General features: G+C 41.6%; 1 protein-coding gene across 3 annotated transcripts in view; it reads right to left on the bottom strand.

Moving 5' to 3' along the window:
- The window catches only part of GARRE1 (granule associated Rac and RHOG effector 1), a 76,200-nt gene that overhangs the window by 20,343 nt on the left and 34,314 nt on the right, over nucleotides 1–21,543 (bottom strand). For 2 of the 3 annotated variants that reach the window (XM_053271141.1, XM_053271142.1), the window contains exons 2-3: nucleotides 19,970–21,294; nucleotides 2,196–2,402 (exon numbers count right to left, since the gene is read on the bottom strand). In XM_053271141.1, coding sequence (XP_053127116.1) covers nucleotides 2,196–2,402; nucleotides 19,970–20,452 — 690 coding nt within the window. In that variant the 5' untranslated portion in view covers nucleotides 20,453–21,294. The remainder of the gene's footprint in view (nucleotides 1–2,195; nucleotides 2,403–19,969; nucleotides 21,295–21,543) is intronic. The other variant, XM_053271143.1, reaches the window with a different exon arrangement.

Genomic DNA, 21,543 nt, shown 5'->3' with positions numbered 1-21,543 from the left:
TGTGTGAAAGCCTGAGAGCACAGTTAAGGCCAAACCTAGAAATGCCACTCTAGTTTAAGTTTTGCTGGGAAACGGTTTTGCAGAAAGCATTTCAAACCCCTCCCATTCATCTTTTTCTCCCTATAATTGGTGCTTCTTCACATGCATTTTTGAAAGAGCCAGGATTTTCAGTCAAGAAAACACCACATGTAGCCTGCCAAATTCCATGCATATACAGCAATTGAGGAAAACATACACCAAGAACATTTGATATAAAGACTCCATTCAACAACAGTGAAAAACTATGGCACAGAGTCACGTTCCGGTGAGGGTGTAAAGCTACTAAGTGCCGCTATGACCGAACACTCCTTGGCTTGAACTGAAATTCAGCAGAACCAGCATTGGGTATAAGTTGTTAAAATGCCTAATTTCCTAGAACTAAGTCCTAGTTCTTGCAAACAGAAGATAAGAGAGCAAACCTATGTCCATGACTGTAGTGCTTTGGAGTGCATGTGGGAATTCTCTCATCACCCAACACTTCTAGATACAGAAAAAAATCTTGCACCTAGAAAACTAGGTATTGCAGAGAAAGCCTAGCCTAGCTCCCTAATGTGATAGTTTTCTATGTGTAGGAATCCTTTCTCCGGGGAGCAGGATTCCACCAGGCAGGTCTGAAATGGTGCAGCTGAACCACTCCATCCACTAGGCAAAGTGCACACAATGACCTGTGTTTGAAATAAAAACTAGGATACTTAAAGATGTCACCCAATTAAAGAAGTCTTAATGATCAAATTAGTTAACTGCTTAAATCTGCATAATAGGAGGGCCGAAGTTGGGCAGCCCTGTTTTAGATAGTGCCTGTATGTGTCCCCCATCAGGTCCTGTCTCAGGAGAGGAATTTCCCCCTCTGTGAGATGGTAGGGGAAAGGTCTTCTCAAAGATGGTGCCTGTCACCAGCAATTTTGTTAAAAACCTGTGCTGCCAATTAAATCAGGGATAGTCAACTAAAAATGAGGTTTTAATCAGTTAATCAAATAAAGGTTGCAGTTCAAATTAACTGTACATTTGTAACTGGTTTACCAATGTGTGTTATTTAAAGTGGATAGCACCCTTCAACCAATACCTGCTCCTTTCCAGTCTGCTAGGAGAATGGAGCCCAGCAACAAGATGCACAGACTCCTAGAACTTTCGCATTGGAAGGGACCTTGGAGGACTTCTAGTTCAACCCCCTTGTTCAGAGCAGGAATCTGCTACAACACCTGACAGATGGTCATCCAGGAGGCTAGACCATCTCCCTCTTTGCCCCTAGTGCTACGCATGTCTGGTTCCTCTCTCAAGCTCAAAGTGGCATTTATCTATATAAGTTGTACAGATGTAGATATTCTGTCCTTTCAGCTCTGACTTGCAAACTGCTCCCACTGTCTTCAACACCAGACTCGGCTCTGGAGTTAGCATCCACCTTCAGCATTTTACTGGGCTTTGTCTGCATAATTTTCCTAGTATGCAGAAGCTGCTGGATCCCAGAACTTCTTGTCCTGTGACTACAGGCATTCGCTGGAGGGATTCTGCACACACTGCAGAGTAACAAAATTCAAGAGGTGACTAATCCAGAGGCTACAAGCTGCTACTGTTACTTGAAAAACTGAAGCCATTTCACTAGACCTAGTCGCTGGGGTCAGACCACAGGGGAAAGGTATCCTATCCGTGCCCTGCTTGTGAGGTTCTTAAAGGCATCAGGCTGGGTGCTGCAAAAAGGATACTGGACTTGGAAGGACCATGGTAGGCTTGTGCCCGAAACATTTTGGAGGCCATTGTAAAGGCCTCCGAAACGTTTCGGCGCTGGGGTGGGATTCGGTGCTTCGGCACCGGCGGGGGTACTACTTTAAGGGCGGGGGAGGGTGTACTCACCCCACCCCCCGCCGCGCTTCCTCCGCCAGCGCTCTCCAAATTTCAAGCACCACACGTGCGCACAATGGGCGCACACGCGCTTGCAACTTCCGGCCACTACCGGCCGACGGGGGGAACGGGAAGGCAGGAAGGAACGCTGCCGCCCCGAGGGGCTTGAAATTTGGAGAGCGCCAGCGGGGGAAACGCGGCGGGGGGGTGAGTACACCCTCCCCCGCCCTTAAAGTAGTACCCCCGCCGGTGCCGAAGACTATTCGGGCACATCCCTAGACCATGGGCCTGATCCACCAAGTCAGCTATCACTTTCTTACCTCTGCTGCTCCTCTCCAGGACCGCAGAGCTTCTTCTAGCTCAGCTGTGGGACTTGAACTGGCCATCTCCACACCACTAGAATTCTTTCTCTCCTGAGCTACGGCTTCAGTGAAACATGAGTGAGCCACTGGTTGGACCTTCTGCAAAGCTTGGGATAAAAACTGAAAATGAACCTGCATCACTGTCAAGAAACACCGTCCAAGTACCTGTGAAAATAGAGGTGGGGTGGGGGGCGGGAGAACATACAAGTCAGGAAAAGAGGATTTATTTGGATGTGCATTCTGGTGTTTGAACTCAATCTTCACCTATGTGAAAACATTTAATTCACTTCAAGTTAATGATTTAGCCACCTACATCAAACTGCAAAGTTAATAAAAGCATAACATATAAACATCAAAAATTAAGCACTACAGCATTACATACTAGAAAGTCCAATGTTAACAACATTAACACTTCATTTGGAATGTTAAACCACCAAAGACCTATTTAAATGACTGATGTACTCAAGAGCGTTCAAGTTAAGAAAAGGTCCTTGAACAACTTCCAACCATTTTTAATGCTGCCCAAAATCAACCATTACATTTAAGTGACAGAGAGTAGAAATCAGTGAAAAATGTATCTTACATCATGCAAGCGATATTAATCTGCCTGTTCTAGATGGGGTCACACTTCCTCAGAAGGAACAGGTATGCAGTTTGGGAGTGCTTCCGGATTCATGCCTCTCCCTGGTTTCTCAGGTTGAGGCAGTGGCCAGAAGTGCTTTTTATCAGCTTCAGTTGATACACCAACTGCTTCCGTTTCTTGAGATCCATGACCTCAGAACAATAGTACATTTGCTGGTAACCTCCAGACTTGATTACTGCAATGCACTCTATGTGGAGCTGCCTTTGTACATAGTCCGGAACCTACAATTAGTACAGAACGCAGCAGCCAGGTTGGTCTCCGGGTCATCTCGAAGAGACCATATTAGTCCTATATTACAAGAGTTACACTGGCTGCCAATAGGTTCCTGGGCGAAATACAAAGTGCTGGTTATAACCTATAAAGCCCTAAACAGCTTAGGCCCACAGTATTTAAGAGAGCGTCTTCTGCACGATCCCCATCATCGACTGCGTTCGTCAGGGGAGGCCCCTCTGTGGCTACCTTCAAGTCGTTTGGTGGCCACACAGGGATGGGCCTTTTCAGTTGTCGCTCTGAGACTTTGGAATGCACTTCCCACTGACATAAGACTCTCCCCATCTCTAGCGATTTTTAAAAGATCTTTGAAGACTCATCTATTTAACCAGGCCTTTTAGCTTTTGTAATTTTAAATATTGTAATTTTTTCATTTTAAGCAGCTTTTTTGGAGTTTTTATTGATTGTAATGTTTTATTTATTTATATTGTTGTTTTATGATTGTGAACCACCCCAAGACTTTGGTTTGGGGCAGTATATAAATGTATTAAATAAATAAATAAAATAAAAATGTGCTGAATAAAATATGGTTTTTGCTTTACAGTTCCCACACCAAATGTTCTGAGACATCTGTTGTCAATGCTACAGCACCTAGGACATGTAGCTACAAAGGCTGCCTGCATGCAGTCACTGTTAGTGTCACAGACTTTTACGTTACAGGATTGCGCTGTGCCACACCTGCGGCCACCACACACATCCTGCGGTGAAGACCTGTTTAGAGTACTAGCCCTACCTCCACTGATGTTGGCTTTCCAGAAATCTTTGAAGAGTTTTGCAGATGGTTTTCCCATGCAAATTTCTCATTTGCATAACATTAGCAGCCAGAGACTTTGCTTCCTGGACCAGCAGTCAGTCTAGGCATTAGAAAATTGATCTGCTGACAGCTGGGGTTGGCAATTGCTTTACATTTTTAAGGTACTTTTGTTTGAAAACTTGTATAGGATTGTGTAGGCCAAACTACAGTTAGGAGATAGATCTAGTCTAATTTTTACACACACTAGATAGATAGATAGATAGATAGATAGATAGATAGATAGATAATCTAGTTATCACAGGCCACCTTGACAAATTTTCTCTGGGAGCCAGACAATGGACAAAATAACTGGACTTACTGATGGACATGGAGGGAGGGGGAATAGGTAACATTCTTAGAACAGAAACAGGGCTGCCTGGAGCAAAAAAATAAATATTTTTTATTAAATATTCTAGCCTAGACGTCATGGCTCCCTGGCAGCTAGGATTTGCCAAGCCCTGATATATTAGTTTGATCAGTTAAACTTTTCAAAAAGATTGAACACACATCTCAAAATCGGCAACTTAAAAAAAAAAGATTGTTAATAAACTAAAATTATTAGTCATTCTTAAAACTACAGAGAGCAGACATCTTAGAAGTATTCTCTCTGCTTTTTCAAACGGAACAAAATCCCTCTAAGATATTAACTGCAACATGTGCAGGTACATATATAAGAACATCCCTGCTGGATCAGCCCCAAGGCCTATCCAGTCCAGCATCCTGTCTCACATAGCGGCCCACCAGATGCCTCTGAGAAGCCCACAGACAAAAACTGAGGCCCCTCTCTCCTGCTGCTGCTCCCCTGCAACTGCTTTGTGGTTGTTCTGCTCCTACCTCACGGGCAGATTCCAGTTGGTGTCTCCTGGAGACTGTTCCTCAAAATCTGAACTTCAATATGGTGTCCCTCAGGGCTCCATATTGTCTACGATGTTGTTTAACATCTACATGAAACCACTAGAGATATCATCAGGAGATTTGTTACAGGGTGTTATCAATATACTGATGACACCCAAATCTCTTTCTCCATGTCAATATCATCAGGAGAAGGCATAACCTCCCTAAATGCCTGCCTGGAAGCAGGGATGGACTGGATGAGGGATAAACTGAGGCTGAATCCAGAAAGGACAGAGGTACTTATTGTGCGAGGTCAGAACTTGGGAATCAATTTCGATCTGTCCGTTCTGGACAGGGTCACACTCCCCTGGAAGGAACAGGTACATGTTCTGGGGGTGCTTCTGGATCGAAACCTCTGCCTGGTGTCCCAGGTTGAGGCGGTGGCCAGAGGTGCTTTCTATTAGCTTCAGCTGATATGCCAGCTGCATCCTTTCTTGAGATGAACGACCTCAGAACAGTGGTACATATGCTGTTAACCTCTAGGCTGGACTATAGCAATGTGCTCTATGTTGGGCTGCCTTTGTACGTAGTCCAGAAACAGCAGTTAGTACAGAATGCAGTGGCCAGGTTGGTCTTTGGTCCTCTAGGAGAGACCATATTATTCCTGTGTTGAAAGAGCTACACTGCCTGCCGATAAGTTTCCAGGCAGAATACAAAGTGCTGGTTATTACCTATAAAGCCCTAAACAGCTTAGGCCCTGCTAGGTATTTAAGAGAACGTCTTCTTCACCATGAGCCCCATCGCCCGTTAAGATCATCTGGAGAGGTTCATCTGCCGCTTGCCACCAGCTCGTCTGGCGGCTACTCAGAGCAGGCCTTTTTCATGGCTGCCCCTGGGCTTTGGAATGTGTTCCGGGTTGAAATAAAAGTCTTCCCATCTCTGGCAATTTTAAAAAGGCACTGAAGACATTTACTTACCCAGGCTTTTAATTAGATTTATAGTTTTAATACTTTTAATGTTGGGTTTTAACTTATTTTAATATTAATGATTTTAATGTTTAAATTTTAATTGTTTGATTTTAATTTTAAACAGCCCAGAGACGCAAGTTTGGGGTGGTATAGAAATGTGTTAAATGAAAACTTAAACAAACTGGTATTTAAAGGCATCTTGCCTCTGAGGCTGGAGGTGGCCTATAGCCACCAGACTAGTACCACGGATAGATCTGTCCTCCGTCAATTTCTCTGAGCCCCTTTTAAAGTAATCCAAGCTAGTGGCCATCACCACATTCCATGGCAGAGAATTCCATAGATTATTAGGTGCTGTGTGAAAAACTACTTAATTGTGTTGGTCCTAAATATTCTGGCCTTCAGTTTCATGGGATGACCCCTGCTTCTAGTGTGGTTAGAGTGGTGGGGACAATTTTCCTGTTCACTCTCTCTACTCCATGCAGAACTTTATATGCCTCTATCATGTCTCCCTGTAGTCGACTTTTTTCCAAACTAAAAAGCCCCAGATGCTGTAGTCTTGCCTCATGAGGAAAGTGCTCCAGGCCCCTGATCATCTTGGTTGCCCTCTTCTGCACCTTTTCCAGTTCTACAATGTCCTCAAGGTATGGTGACCAGAACTGTATGCAGTACTCCAAATGTGGCCACACCACAGATTTGTATAAGGCATAATATCAGCATTTTTATTTTCAATCCCCTTTCTAATGATCCTAGAATTGAAGTTGTCTTTCTCACAGCTGACGCACAGCTGAGTCGACACTTTCAATGAGCTGTCCACCACGACCCCAAGATCTCTCTCCTGGTCAGTCACTGACAGCTCAGACAAAATCAGTATATATGTGAAGTTTGGGGGCAGGGGTGCCACAATATGCATCACTTTACACTTGCTAACATTGAACTGTATTTGCCATTTTGTCACCCACTCATCCAATTTGAGGAGATCCTTTTGGAGCTCCTCACAATTTCTTTTGGATTTCACTACTCTAAATAGTTTGGTGCCATCTGCAAATTTGGCCACTTCACTGCTTACCCCAACTTCTAGATCATTTGTGAACAAGTTAAAGAGCACTGGTCCCAGTACAGATCCCTGGGAGACCCCACTTCTTACTTCCTTCTATTGTGAGAACTCTCCATTTATTCCTATCCTCCATTTCCTGTCCTTCAACAAGTTATCAATCCACAATTGAACCTATCTGCTTATACATGACTGCTAAGTTTACTCAAGAACCTTTGGTGAGGAACTCTGTCAAAAGCTTTTTGGAAGTCCAAATATACTATGTCAACTGGATCACTTTGTTCACATGCCTATTGGCACTCTCAAATAACTCCAAAAGGTTAGTGAAGTAAGACATGCCTTTGCAGAAGCCATGCAGGTTCTCCTTCAGCAAGGCCTGTTCTTCTATATGTTTAACAATTTTGTTCTTAAGTATGCTTTCCCATCAGTTTAACTGGCACAGAGGTTAAGCTAACTGAACTGTAGTTTCCTGGATCCCTTTTGAAAACCAGAGTTACACTAGTTACTTTCTAGTCCTCTGGTACAGAGCCTGATTGTAGGGACAAGTTACATATTTTTGCTAAGAGCTCAGCAATTTCACATTTGAGTTCCTTTAGAACTCTTGGGTGGATGCCATCTGGCCCTGGCGGTTTGTTAATTTTTAGTTTTTCAATACTGTATAGAGCATCCTTTCTCATTACCTCAAACTGGTCTAGTTCTTCAGCCTCCAAGCCTGAGAAGCCAGTTCCAGAGTAGGTATATGGTCAGTATAAATAAGTTTTTGTTATTCATCTTGACACTCACTCTTTTGCATCCTTTGTCGCATTTCGTTTGCCAGAGTTTATGTTCCTTTCTGTTCTATTTGGGCAGGACTTCTATTTTCTAAAGCAAGTCTTCTTCCCTGACTCTACTTGTTAGTCATGATGATGTCCTCCTGAACTTGGTGGGAACTGTACTCCTTCTGAATACATTCCAAATGAACTTCTATTTTTATGGTTTTGAATAAGTTCCATGCTTTGGGGCAGTCTACAAATTTGAGAACAATAATCATCTTGCACTAGAACCTGGGGACCACTCAGGATTAAGTCCAAGGCCCCCCTCTCTCTGGTTGGTTCCACAATCAACTGAGAACAGTGTCATTTAACATGTCTAGAAATCTGGCCCTCTCTGTTAATACCCGCATGTGAATTTGCCCAGTCTATGTGAGGGTAATTGAAGTCACCCATTATTACAGCTCTGTCTGTCTCTGTCTGTCTTTTGCCTCTCTGATTTGCTTCTCCAGGTCACTCTCAGAGTTTTGATCCAGAGGACAATACGACATCCCTAGTAACACATTTCATTTTAGTCCTTGAATGGTCACCCATAATGATTCTGCGGAGAACTCCAGTTGTCCTAGCTTGTTGGATTCTATCCCTTTAATTTACAGCACTACTCCATGCCCAATCCTCCCCACCCCCCATCTTTTCTGTAGGGTTTGTATCCAGGAATAACAATGTCACACTGGTTCTCACCATTCCACCACATTTCCGTTATGCCCACTAGCAACCAAGCACTCCAGCTCACCCATCTTGGCTCAGAGGCTTCTGGCACTGGTATATAAATACCTATATGCTACCTCTTACCTGGCATTGGCATGTGCTATCTCCCTTACTATCATTTGACCTTTTTGACCAGGGGTCACATGTTTCCATCTGCTTTACTCCTGGTTCTACTCTGTCCCCTTCTGGTTTATCTGAAATGTTTGCACCCTCACACCTTAGTGGATTTTGCTTGCTGAGCCAGATACCACCCAGTTCAGCAATCCCTCAGGTGTCATTTTTAAATCTGCTCTGCAACTTTTTTGATTTGTTCCATCTTGGTTCAAGTGAAGCCCATCCCTTTTGTACAGGCTTTGTTTGCCCCAATCTCTATCCCAGTGCCTAACAAACAGGGTGGATTTGATTTAAATCAAACTGATTTAAATCACGATTTAAATCACTAGCAGGGTGGATAAAAATCAATGATTTTTTTCAAAAAATCAAAAAATTTGGATTTTTTTATTTAAATTGGATTTTTTTAATTTAAATTGGATTTTTTATTTAAATCAGATTTTTTTGATTTTAAAAAAAAATCATTGATTTTTATCCACCCTGCTAGTGATTTAAATCGTGATTTAAATCAGTTTGATTTAAATCAAATCCACCCTGCTAACAAATCTAAACCCCTCCTTCCTACCACTGTCTCATCCACACATTAAGACCCCTCAGTTCCGCCTGTCTTGCTGGCTCTGTGCGTGAAACAGATACAACTTCACAGAACGCCACCCTGGGGGTCCTGGACTTCGATATGCTACCTAGCAGCCTAAATTTGGCTTCCAGGACCTCCCCACATGAACATATAAACAAAGTATTCTTTTTTTCACTTTTTATCCATATGTAAATGTATACAGATTTTATTCTTAAAATTCGGGTATTTAATCCATTTATTTCATTGGATGACAGCCCTAATGGATACACAAGGATTTTCAGCGGCTTGTTACTTGCTTCAAGTTAATTAGTACATTTGCAAACAGAGACTAAAGATCTACAGCACCCAGAATGAAACTTGTGCCAAACCCAGCAAATGGGGACAGCAAGCAAGTTTACTCAAGCAAGATTCTCCGTGGATTGTGCTCTTACCTAAAATAAGCTAGCATTTTGGGGAGTACATGTGGACTACACAAAAGCTGCTGAAACATCCGTGTGCTCTCCCTATTTCAGGAATATGTGTACGAGCAACAGACACATTATATCAGTGTAGAAGGATATATGGCTCTTTTCCAACAGGATTCTTTAAGAACACACTTTTCCCAAAAGTTTTACTTTTGGACAAGAGTTTAGCAAGATGGAAACACCAAAATCTATTTCAGCAGAACCACTGATGGCAAAACGCCTCCCCCACCGCTGCCACCCACTCTATCCAGTCTCCCTCTAACATTCCTTTAGGATTCAATCATTTCCCCTCTTTGTACAAAGTTTAAACTTAACAGTTGAGGTATGCTGACTGACCTCTCCAAGTGCAGTTTCCTTACTTTAAGAAGTATTCTGCTAACATGAAAACACTCAGACAAACTGAATTCTGGGATAATTCTTATGGTAACAGCAACATTCATATGGATTCATTCATAATTCCATTTATTTAGGCCAAGGACAGATTCTCTAAGGTATTGCTAAAGCTTATTTAAAAACACATACATCTTCAAACTGTGTAAAAATAAATGTGACATGCCATGTAAGTCAATTAAAAAGATTAAAAAATTAAGCAGAACCTTTTAAACTATTTTTTAATGCATGAGCTTTTGTGGGTTCCTCACATGCAGCATGAAAGCAAGGATGGTCAGTTACAGGCATGGACAAACGTTCTGTGTACATTTAAAGTGATATTGACAATACATCAATGGTTTTAGGCATACCAGGTAGCAAAAGAGAGAAATTACTATGTGTCTCTAATATGCATAATACCTATAACCTTTATTCAAAGCAAGACTGACCCAGTCAAGTTTTACTATAAGTTCTTGTTCTGTACTGATTTATTTAGCATACTTATATACAACCCAAGAGTCACATCTCTGGACAGTGTACTCTTTATTGATTGATTTGTTTTATATACTGCCCTTCCAAAAATGGCTCAGGGCAGTTTACATCAAAATAAAACAAAACAATTAAAATCATAAATCTAATTAAAAACCTGTTCCTTCAGTGCCTTTTTAAAAGTTGCTAGAGATGGAGAGGCTCTTATTTCAACAGGGAGCACATTCCAAAGTCCAGGGGCAGCAACAGAGAAGGCCCTTTCCCGAGTATGCACCAAATGAATTGGCAGCAACCGCAGACGAACCTCTCCAGATGATCTTAACAGGCAGTGGGACTCATGGTGAAGAAGACGTTCTCTTAAATACCTAGGGCCTAAGCTTAGGGCTTTATAGGTAATAAGCCACACCATGTATTTTGTCCGGAAACATATCGGCAGCCAATGCAGCTCTTTCAACACAAGAGTAATATGGTCTCTCCTAGGCGACCAAAGACCAACCTGGTCACTGCATTCTGTACTAACTACAGTTTCCAGACTACATACAAAGGCAGCCCCACATAGAGCACATTGCAGTAGTACAGCCTGGAGGTTACAAGCATATGTACCACTGTTTGAGGTCATTCACCTCAAGAAACGGATGCAGCTGGCGTATCAGCCAATAGAAAGCACCTCTGGCCACCGCCTCAACCTTGGACACCAGGCAGAGATTTGGATCCAGAAGCACCCACAGACTGTCTACCTGTTCCTTCTGGGGGAGTGTAACCCCATCCAGTATCTCCATCTGATCTGGATTCAGCCTCAGTTTATCCCTCATCCAGCCCATCATGGCAGGCATTTAGAGAGGTTATGCCTTCTCCCAATGATGCTGATATGGAGAAATAGATTTGGGTGTCATCGGCCTATTGATAATGCCCTGCACAAAGTCTCCTGATGATCTCTCCCAGTCGTTTCATGTTGATGTTAAACAACATCAGAGACCATATGGAGCCCTGAGGCACACCACACGAAAGTTCAGATTTTGAGCAAACAGCCATCTCCAAGGGACACCATCTGGAATCTGTCCGTGAGGTAGGAGAAGAACCACTGCAAAGCAGTGCCTCCCAGCCACAATCCACTCAGACATTCCAGAAGGATACTATGATCAATAATATCAAAAATTGCCAAGAGATCCAAAGGGACCAACAGAGTAACACTCTCTCTGTCAATTCCCAATTGGAGATCATCCATCAGGCCGACCAAGGCAGTCTCCACCCCTTAGCCCACCCAAAAGCCAGTTTGAAAAGGGTCTAGATCATCAGTTTCCTTCAAGACCGCCTGGAGCTGGGATGCCACCACCTTCTCAATCACCTTGCCTAGCAAGGTGATTAAAACATTAACACAATGTAAAGCCATAACAAATTGTATAAATCTAATTAAAAGCCTGGATGAAGAAATGCATCTCAACAGCCCTTTTAAAAGCTGTCAGGGATGGGGACACCTATTTCGGGCGGGGAGTGCATTACCCATTGGGGGGGAAATTAAGAAAGCCTGTGCCTGAGTAGCCACCAGATAAATAGGTGGCAACTGCAGACACATCTCTCTGGGCGATCTCAATAGGCAGCAGGGCTCATGACGGAGAAGGCATTCTCTTAAGAATTAAATATTCTCTTAAATAAAAAAGTTCTCTTAAATATTTCATGTTCTGAAGATCCCCCTGAACTTATTTTCTGAAGTACAGCCACACTGAGGTCTGTGACATTATGTCCCGGTAGGTTAAAATGCTCAAACCGGTTACATAGTGGTTTTAGTTTCAATCTCCAATTTGTGCCCATTCAATCACTGTCTCAGTGACAGTGCCCATCTGACCAACATATACTGCCAAAGAGCATTTAATGCAGGTTATCAGGGACACCGCATTAGTTGGCGTGCGAGTTGAGACATGGTGGTCTGCACTATTGGGACCTACAATTACAGAATTGTTAATTAATGGACACAGCTGGCATTTGGGTCTGCTGCATGGTCTGGTTCTCTGCTCAGAATTAGGTGATTGTCTATCATCCCAAGTGAGCAATTGTTTAAGATTAGTGGGTTGTCAAGGAGTAAAGGTATCCCTCAATTGCATTCCTTCCTGCTCATTCTCAAGAACTGATTGTAAGTCTCCAATGATACTACGTAGAGCCTTTAGCTGGGAACTGTACGTGATTGCTAGAGGTACTCTGTCCTGTTTTTTATGGTGTCACTGCTTTGTGGAGTAGCTGAGTCCAAGAAATCTTAAAAGTAATCTGGAAAATAACTCTCTTTCTCAAGTTTATGGTGGGATCGAAGTTAAAGTTTTGATGGAATCTCTCAAGCGACTCATCTTCATGAGTCCATTTCATTCACAGTCTGTGAAACTGCCATTATACTTTTGCATTTTTGTCCTCAGGAAAGCAAGTAAAGATCTCCCTCCAGTTGCATTCCTAAGGACAAAAAAGGACCCACCCCTCAGGAATGCAACAAGGTTATAGGCCTCAGGGAAGCTGTACTTAAGAAGATACGTTCAGGGGGATGTTTGGAATATGAAATAGCCGAACTTGTAGTAAAATCTGATTGGTTCAGTCTTGCTTTGAACAGAGATTGCAGGTTTTATGAACATTACATACAAACACAGTTGGTAATTTATCTCCTTTGCTACCTGGTAAGTCTGAAACCATTAACATATTGTAAATGTCTCTTTAAATCCATACAAAAGGTTTGTCACTACGCCTGCAAGTGACCATCCCTGCTTACACCCTGCATCTAAGGATGTGGGTTATAATAGGGTTGCCAACATTACATTGGCCAAAATTGGGATGGGGGAGGAGTCTTGGGGGCAGGGCCACCTAGGTGCGGGACTTGGCCCCAGGTGGCAAAGGGTGCAGCCAGACCTTCTGGAACCAGCTGCTGGGTGTGCTTACCCGGGGTGGCTGCCACTGTGTGGCAGGGACGGCGGTGAGAGCTCTGCCCACATCCCAAATTACGACAGTTGAGGTTGGGCAGTGCTGGAGGCAGGCGGAGAGACGGCAGCCAAGGAGCGCCTCACCTGGCCCCTCTTCCTCTCAAATGAGGCAGATCAGGCCGATGTCAGGCCTCTGCACCATCTCTCTCGCCACCATCCCTGCTCTGCCGCCGCGAAGAAGCAGCTTTGAAAGTTGTTGTTTTTTTTAAGTTTTAAAAGTAAAAAGTCAAAAAGCAGGAGAAATTGAGTCCCGAATGTGACGAGCATTTCCCCGCAGGAAACAGGACATCCCACACAATGCAGGTCAGCTGGCAACCCTAGTTATAACCCACAAAAGCTCATGCATTAAAATATTCATCTAAAAGGTGCTGCCTTGTTCCTTTTCTCACCTTCCAACTTGTAAGTCTTCAGAGAACATTCTATCACAGAGAAAGAGAATGCACTTATTTGGGGGTGAGGGAGTTGGTCCAGGCAAAGAGCAAGCGCTTGTTTTATAGTAGCAACCTATCATATTGCTGGTTAAATATATAAGGTTACAGGAAATACAACTCTGCATGTGGGACATAAATACAAGTAAGCGCAGCAAGGAAATGCTTGACTAACAAGCAGTAGGTTGCCGGTTCAAATCCCAACTGGTACTATATCAAGCAGCAGCAATATAGGAAGATGCTGAAAGGCATCATCTCATACTGAGATCATACATCATCTCATTGGAGGAGGCAATGGTAAACCCCTCCTGCAAAACCACAGGGCTCTGTGGGCACTAGTAGTTGAAATCAACTTGACGGCACACTTTACCTTTAACAGATTGTGCTGGTTCCCCTATAAAAACGTAATCCCAACACAGGGATCAACAAAGATTAGCTTGATTTACTAGTCAACCTCTGTTTGTGCTTGCCACTGTCCACCTCCCCCAAATTCTCAGATACGGAAGAAGCAGCGTTTTCTCTCACATTTACACTGAGGTTTGGGGAAATATAGCAAACACTGGAAGATGTTCCTGCCATTTCTTAAATTCTCCAAACTGAAGTATGAACGCGGGAGATGAAGCATGTACTGCTAGGCATCATTCCCAACTTAGGTGGAGGGGGCACCTACCAGTGCATGAATATCTACTAATCCTTTTTATACAGAGGGTCTTCTAATGCAACTAGAATAAGATTAGTGTTGCTTCTTCCATCTTAGGACCACTTTATATATGTATGACATAACTAATACAAGACTGAACTGCATGTCTGTAATGTACACTGTGACTTGTGGGATACAACTTTGATTACATGTACATTTGGTGGTCATGCCATGGGCCCCAGGTTCCCCATAAAATATGACTCAAGCACTAGGTACATATTACATATGCAATATGCATATGTAATTAAGTAAGCAGTAAGTTTATTGTTGTGACCACTGGTCATGGCATGGCATAGAACAAAACAGAAAGCAGGGTGGATAAAAATCAATGATTTTTTAAAATAAATTTTTAAAAATCAGATTTTTTAAAATTTAAATCGGATTTTTTTATTTAAATCAGATTTTTTAAAATAAAATGCTTTTTGAGGAAAAAATCTATCTAAAGCAAGTTTTCTCTTTTATTTTATTTTATTTTATTTTATTTTATTTATTTAGATAGATAGATAGATTTATATGTCGCCCTACTCCCATATGACTCAGGGCGGCTTACAAGCAATAACATACACATTAGATTAAGATACATTATAGTCCAAAGGTATTCATCATGAAATAAGGATTAGTTTTTAATTATGTAGCATGAGGCTGTATACATGCAATGTTTAAATTTTTTGGTAAATGAATTCCATTAATCCATTCACAATGTCATGCTCTTCCAGAGGTTTCTGTAAGATTATGTTGGGCAATTTTTCTATCTAGAAGAGGACCAGAAATGAAACCTTCATCTGGTTGTAAATATTAAGATTATACCAGCAAGAATGAGTCTTTATGTAAAAAACCATGATTTAAATCTAGTCTTACTGACTAGTGATTTAAATCATGATTTAAATCAAATCCACCCTGAAAGAAAGTGGGGAGAGAGAGAGAGAGAAAGAGAGAGAGAGCGAACTCTGTATACCATAGAATTACTATGGTAGTTCTACTTCAGTTACATAGAACTGAAGTAGAATTACTTCAACAGTCTACTTAAACTAAAGCCAATGCTACAATTTAGGACAGAACATGGCAGCTCTGTATATGTATATGCATATGAGCAGCAATCCCTCTAAAAGGGAATTCCAGATTTTGTTGACTACAACTTCCAGCATCCCCAGCTGCGATGGCCTTTGGCTGTGAATTATGGGAGCTAGTCAACAACATCAGATTCCTTGTTAGAGGGAACACTGCATATGAGAATCTGCTAATTTTATAACATAAGCAGACACCCCCTTAATCTGGTCTGTAACCGCAACAAACATACTATTACTATCACCCAAAGTTCAAGGTTGCCACAGTAGACTTATAAAGCAGTCAACGTATACCCCTCATTCTGCTGATACAACATGCCATCAAGAAGAGAAGATGAGGTAGGTAGGAATTCTAAGTATGGTTTTGGACATGATACAGTACGTGAACAGCATTTCCATCTAGCATTTAAAGTTGGGAGCTGTACATCTTTCCCATGCTTTGGGATGCTTTCTACCACAGGGGCAGGGTCCACACATACAACTTCCAGGCTTTGGACAAAACATGGAAGCAATGTGCAAGAAGTGCAAGTCACTCCCACTTCAGCTCTGTGCCATGTCCTAACAGCAACAGCCTGAAAGAGCAGAAAGTACTCTCAGCAGACTTATCACACCTACTACATAGTAACTGCACATCTAAGCATAGGGATGGTGACGTTTAAGGTATCCAAACTTTAAAAAAAAAATCTGACTCCCAATAGCACCCCTCTCCCATCACCAAAATAATGTGGTGGAATTTTCCAAGTGATAACAGAGCATCCAATCTCATTCCACAGGGAACAAACAAAGAAGGATACTCCCTCAAACAGAGTTACTATTTCCTGTAATGTTCCATGTTATCTGTTTTCCTAAAGTTTATATCAAAACATGCTCTGCATATTTTGCTTACACTATCATCCTGCATGGAGCACCTACAGCAGTGCTGAGCAACACAAAATCCAAGAGCCACAAAACAAGCCACTTTGCAGCATCGGGGGGACTTTTAACATCCAAAAGTTATGTTTGATAGAAAGGCCACTTACAGGGGTGTGAGAGATGCAAGACATGCACCTCCAAAATTGCCTGGAAAGCAGGACTGGGTGGGTGGGGAATGAGGAAGATGAATATCCAAGGAAAAAGGAGAGAGCAAGAGAGACTAGTGACAAACTGAAGTTATGAGTCAACAACAGCTATGAGAAGTAAGAGTGTGGCACCACTCACAGGTTGCCACTGAACAAGGGAGCCTATGATAAATCAAGCCACATTCCAACACACCCTCTATATGTAAAGAACTAGACATGTAAGCCTAATAAAGATTCTACAATGTTCCCTTCTAACAAAAACCCACCCTAGGATGAAAGACTTGTGTGTATATTTAGCATTATGCTGAAAGAATGTTCTGCATCTGACTGCTTATGCCTGTCCAGTGCAGATGGCAAGGTAGTCCATGTGATACAAGCAACTGCAACTATGCAACAAAAATAAAGTGACACCTGTCGCTTTGACTTACTACAGAAATGCCTGAAGGCAAACTGATGTGACAGGCATATACACAGAAAGCACTCAGAAGATGGAACTAGTACTCGTGCCAGTTATACAGGATAGTTTCCCCAAACTTGCTTTAACAACATTGCTAAACACAAAATGGATCAGTTACAGCAGCACAGAGGGCTCCCGACAACACGTAGGCTGGGGACAGGGATGTAAATATGGTGGTGAACACGTCATGGATGGACTATACCCTAAGATCTCAGGATGCAAGAAGCTAACTCCATGGTAAAATGGGGAGTGTAGGTCTTTGTAAATGGAGTTTTTGATCCTTCACAAAATTCTTGTAGCAGTACCTTTCCAGTCATCACTTCCTGCCTTTATTCTTTTACCTTGAATCATAAAGTGATGCCACACAATATCAAGACAACAATGTAACTAGTCTAATTGGTTATTGTAAAGAAGACTATCTCTCTACCAGCAAGTGACCTGTGCTTCTGAATCCTCATCTTCAACAACATCCAAGAATCATGGGATCAAGTGTGCCCTCAGAGCCACCTGCCCCCAGGCAACATCTGCACATTCCAGTTCAGACATTAAAAGTAGGAACTACAAAATGCTACTTGTACATATTTTTGAAGTCACTGTTTCTTATGAACATCTGCTCTGAGCAAACACATTCTACATTAGCCACACTTGCCTCCATTGCATGGTGGTTCTCAGCTTATCTAAAGATTTGTCAAAAGTTTAGCTAAGATTCATATTACATTTGAGACCTTTATTGGAATAACGAATTTGAATACCCTGTTCTTTTAAATCTATGGCAAGCAGCTTTGAGGTCAGCAAAATGTGCATAGTTTGATTTAAGAATGAGGTCGATGCATTTCTGCAGTATCTATTGGACCCCTCAGAGAATGTCTGATAAGGGCTGGTTACAGTCTCCTATTTTTTGGCCAGAGGCTTTGGAATGCACTCCCTGCCAAAATAAGAGCCTCTCCATCTCTGACAGCTTTTAAAAGAGACTCTTAAGATGCATTTATTCTCCTAAAGTTTTGACTAGTATTGTGGTTTTAAACTGTTTAAAAAGTTAATTTCTGTTTTATTTGTTTTATGTTTGTTGTAAGCCACCCAGAGACGCAAGTCTGAGCCAGTGAAAAAATCGCTAAATGAAATAAAATTTAACATGAACACTTACAAATATGATTTGGTCTTGTCCTATTATTGTTTCATTCTGGTCTGAAATCTATAAGATTTTTATTATGACTTTGCAGCAGTCTTGGCTTAAGGATGTTCATGTACTTTTGGGGTGCTCTTGTAGAATATGGAATCAATCCTTATACCAAGGAGTACATATCCTTTGAACATGGGGAATTGTTAAAAGAATTATTATAAAACACCAGAAGGACAGATCTACTCCTGGCCGCCTATTCTGGATAACTGACATGTTCTCTGTTGGCATTTAAACTGTATCTCTTTCGACCGAAGAGGAGTTTTTAGTGAATTGGACTAGTTCTGATGAATGGTTTTGTTATTTAAGGACAAATATATTTAGAAGATTTTTTTCCCCATCCATTATTAAAATGAACACAACACCTATATTACGTAAATGATTCAAAGGCGTTCCTTTTGCATGTTCTTTTCCCCCTTGTTATCAGTTACACAACCATTCATGTGGATTTTTTCGTTGAAATAAAGAGAAGGGGGGAGGTCTGATTGTTAAAGAGATGTGCACTGCACTGCAACAGGAAAAGATCAATCAGCCAAGTTTTCCTTTTAAATAATTTCCCCAGCCTCCCCAGGATGAGTCATATATTGTGAGAATATACATGTTTTCCAGTTCTTTGGAAATCATTAATGCTATCAAAGATGATTTAAGTAGGTACGACTTCAGTGGTCTGAATGTTTATTTTGAATGGTTACATCTCCTGTCCACCCCCAGGACAGTACCTCCAGTGACTGTTGCTGGTATCTATCTTGTGTTTCTTTTTAGGTTGTGAGCCCTTTGGGGACAGGGATCCATCTTATTTATTTGTTATTTCTCTGTGTAATGTCTCCCTGAGACATTTTTGGAAGGGCAGTATAGGAATCGAATTTTATTATTATTATTATTATTATTATTATTATTATTATTATTAATAATAATAATAATAATAATAATAATTTATTTAATTTATTTTTGCATTTTTATACCGCCTTTCGTTAAAAGATAGCCCCAAGGCGGTTTACAAAAGTTAAAAACATACAATAAAAACAGAATAAAAACATCATGCTAAAAGTATAAAAACATAAAAACAGGCATAAAACAATACAACAGATAAAAACACCCAGAAGCAGCAGTAAAAATGATTATGTAAAAGCCTGGGTAAAAAGCCAAGTCTTTACAAGCTTTCTAAAAGCCGTGATGGAGTCCGAGGAACGAATGGCCACTGGGAGAGCATTCCAGAGTCTGGGGGCAGCAACAGAGAAGGCCCTGTCCCGAGTGCACGACAGCCGGGCCTCTCTCATTGTCGGCACCCGGAGCAGGGCCCCCTCAGATGTCCTCGTCAATCGAATAATAAATTCGATTCCTATACCGCCCTTCCAAAAATGGCTCAGGGCGGTTTACACAGAGAAATAAATAAATAAGATGGATCCCTGTCCCCAAAGGGCTCACAATCTAAAAAGAAACAATCATCATCATCATCATCATCTCCTGTGCAGCAGGATAAATCTAATTTATATATGGGGTGGATGTTTTGGGTCTTTGTGTTCATATTGATATTCTGAACTGAATACTATTATGTGAGATATTGTGATGCACCTTAGCTGTCAAATGCTATATATAACTAATAAAATGCCGTTCCTGTTGCAAGGTATCAGAAACAGATGCAGACATATATATCTAATTAAGACCTCTACTAAGTATGGTCCATCTTCACTGGAACTCTAAAGAGGCACAGACTAAAACTGTACAAATTTCACAAATCTTACAAGACACCAGCCCACTTAAAACAGATGGCCATAAAGTTATAAGTCATATGATTAGTCTAAACTCACCTCAATGTCCTGTAGGCTGAACTCCTTTTGATCTTTAAAGTTTGCCGCTCCCGCACTCAGTTCCATGAGCATTTTTGCTATTTCTGGTTTTATTGCTGCCGTGAGTCGACTTGCTGCTTCCATGACATGTTCCTGCACGTCTTTCAGTTGCATAGCTGCCTTAGAATAGTGCGAGTTCCGAAATACGCTGCTGAAAAGGTCTGTAAGGAAAGCGCTTGCACGGCAAAATACATTGAGTGCATCCAGATATTTGGAGATTCCCTGCTGGATGTCTGCGATTGGAGTAGCATGGTTGCAGCCGCCAGCAGCAGCCGAGGAAACCAGAGGGGATGTCGTGGCTGGAGATGCTAAAGGGGCGCTCAGGGTCCTGCCTAGCTCCGGCATTGGATACTGCTGGTGTTGCTGCACTTTTTGTTTGGACCCGCCAAGCAAAAAGCGCCGCTTATAGTCCATTTTACTTTCCTGTGCACTGAAGCACTGCATAAGGGAGTACTTGTTGTCCAAAGGTTCCTTGAACTAGCTATCTGCTTTCATGAGTTGCTCCCCTAGAAATATACCTATGTGTAGCAGTAGTAGAGGAGAATGCACATAATTTTCATAGGAGGCATTTCAAAAAAAAATAATAATAAAGGTAGGTAATTTGTATCAGCAGTGAGAAAAGGCAGCAGGTCTGCTGACTTTGTACTGTTCAGTGTTCAAATGCAGCACGGCTGCAATTACAAATTATATCATAAAAGCAAGCTGTGATAGCTTAAAAAAAATACTGTAAGTTTCCTGCTTAGCATTCTACTGTGTGCCCAGGATACAATTTCAGAACAGGGGGCAAAAAAGCTGCCTGCTGCAGTTTTCCTGCCAATGCACATTTGACACCTGATGTTAACATGAGTTTACACTGAAGAAAGCTTAATGGGTTTTTAAAAAATAATATCATTGTTATAAATTTCTTCAGTTAGTATCAGGAGAGAAAGAGCAAAATCACCGCTCAACAGTGATTGTTAACGCAGAGCAGATCTTTACTGGGATAACTACTGAGCCTTCACACATCAGCAGATCAAATAGCTTCACGGTTTGACAGAGCCCGTCAGTCAAATCGGTTTGAGTTTCTCATCTTAATACTGGGTGGGGGGGAATGCAAATTTGTTTCCTGGAGACTTTGCAAGTACACATTATTCGGAACGTGTTTGTTTTTTATTGCAAGCCTTCTCCGCCTCTCCTATGTGCTGAGGTAGTTTCCTTTTAACAAGTGGTGCTTTCAGAGGAAGCTTCTCTTGATTGTAGATTCTGAAGGATCCAGAAATGGATTTCTAAGGCCTCTAGGTCATTTCCTGGCAGGGGAAAAAGTTACAGAGGTATAGACAAATGAGCTTTTTATTACTAACTTTAACTCCTGCTCCTCCGACCATATTTCTAAGGCTGTAAACTATTAACTATTATCAGCATGAAGATAAAGACATATTTTATTTATTTTTAAACACATTTTTAATCACATATATGAACATCTTTCAAACAGTGCTGCCATTCAATAACCTTATCTTAGGTTAAACTGGTGAATTTCCACTTAATATGTTTAGTCC

This window comes from Hemicordylus capensis, chromosome 9 (assembly GCF_027244095.1).
Source record: "Hemicordylus capensis ecotype Gifberg chromosome 9, rHemCap1.1.pri, whole genome shotgun sequence".
NCBI lineage: Eukaryota > Metazoa > Chordata > Lepidosauria > Squamata > Cordylidae > Hemicordylus > Hemicordylus capensis.
Note: the sequence above shows the minus strand (reverse complement) of the source record. Positions and strands in the feature narration are given on the sequence as shown.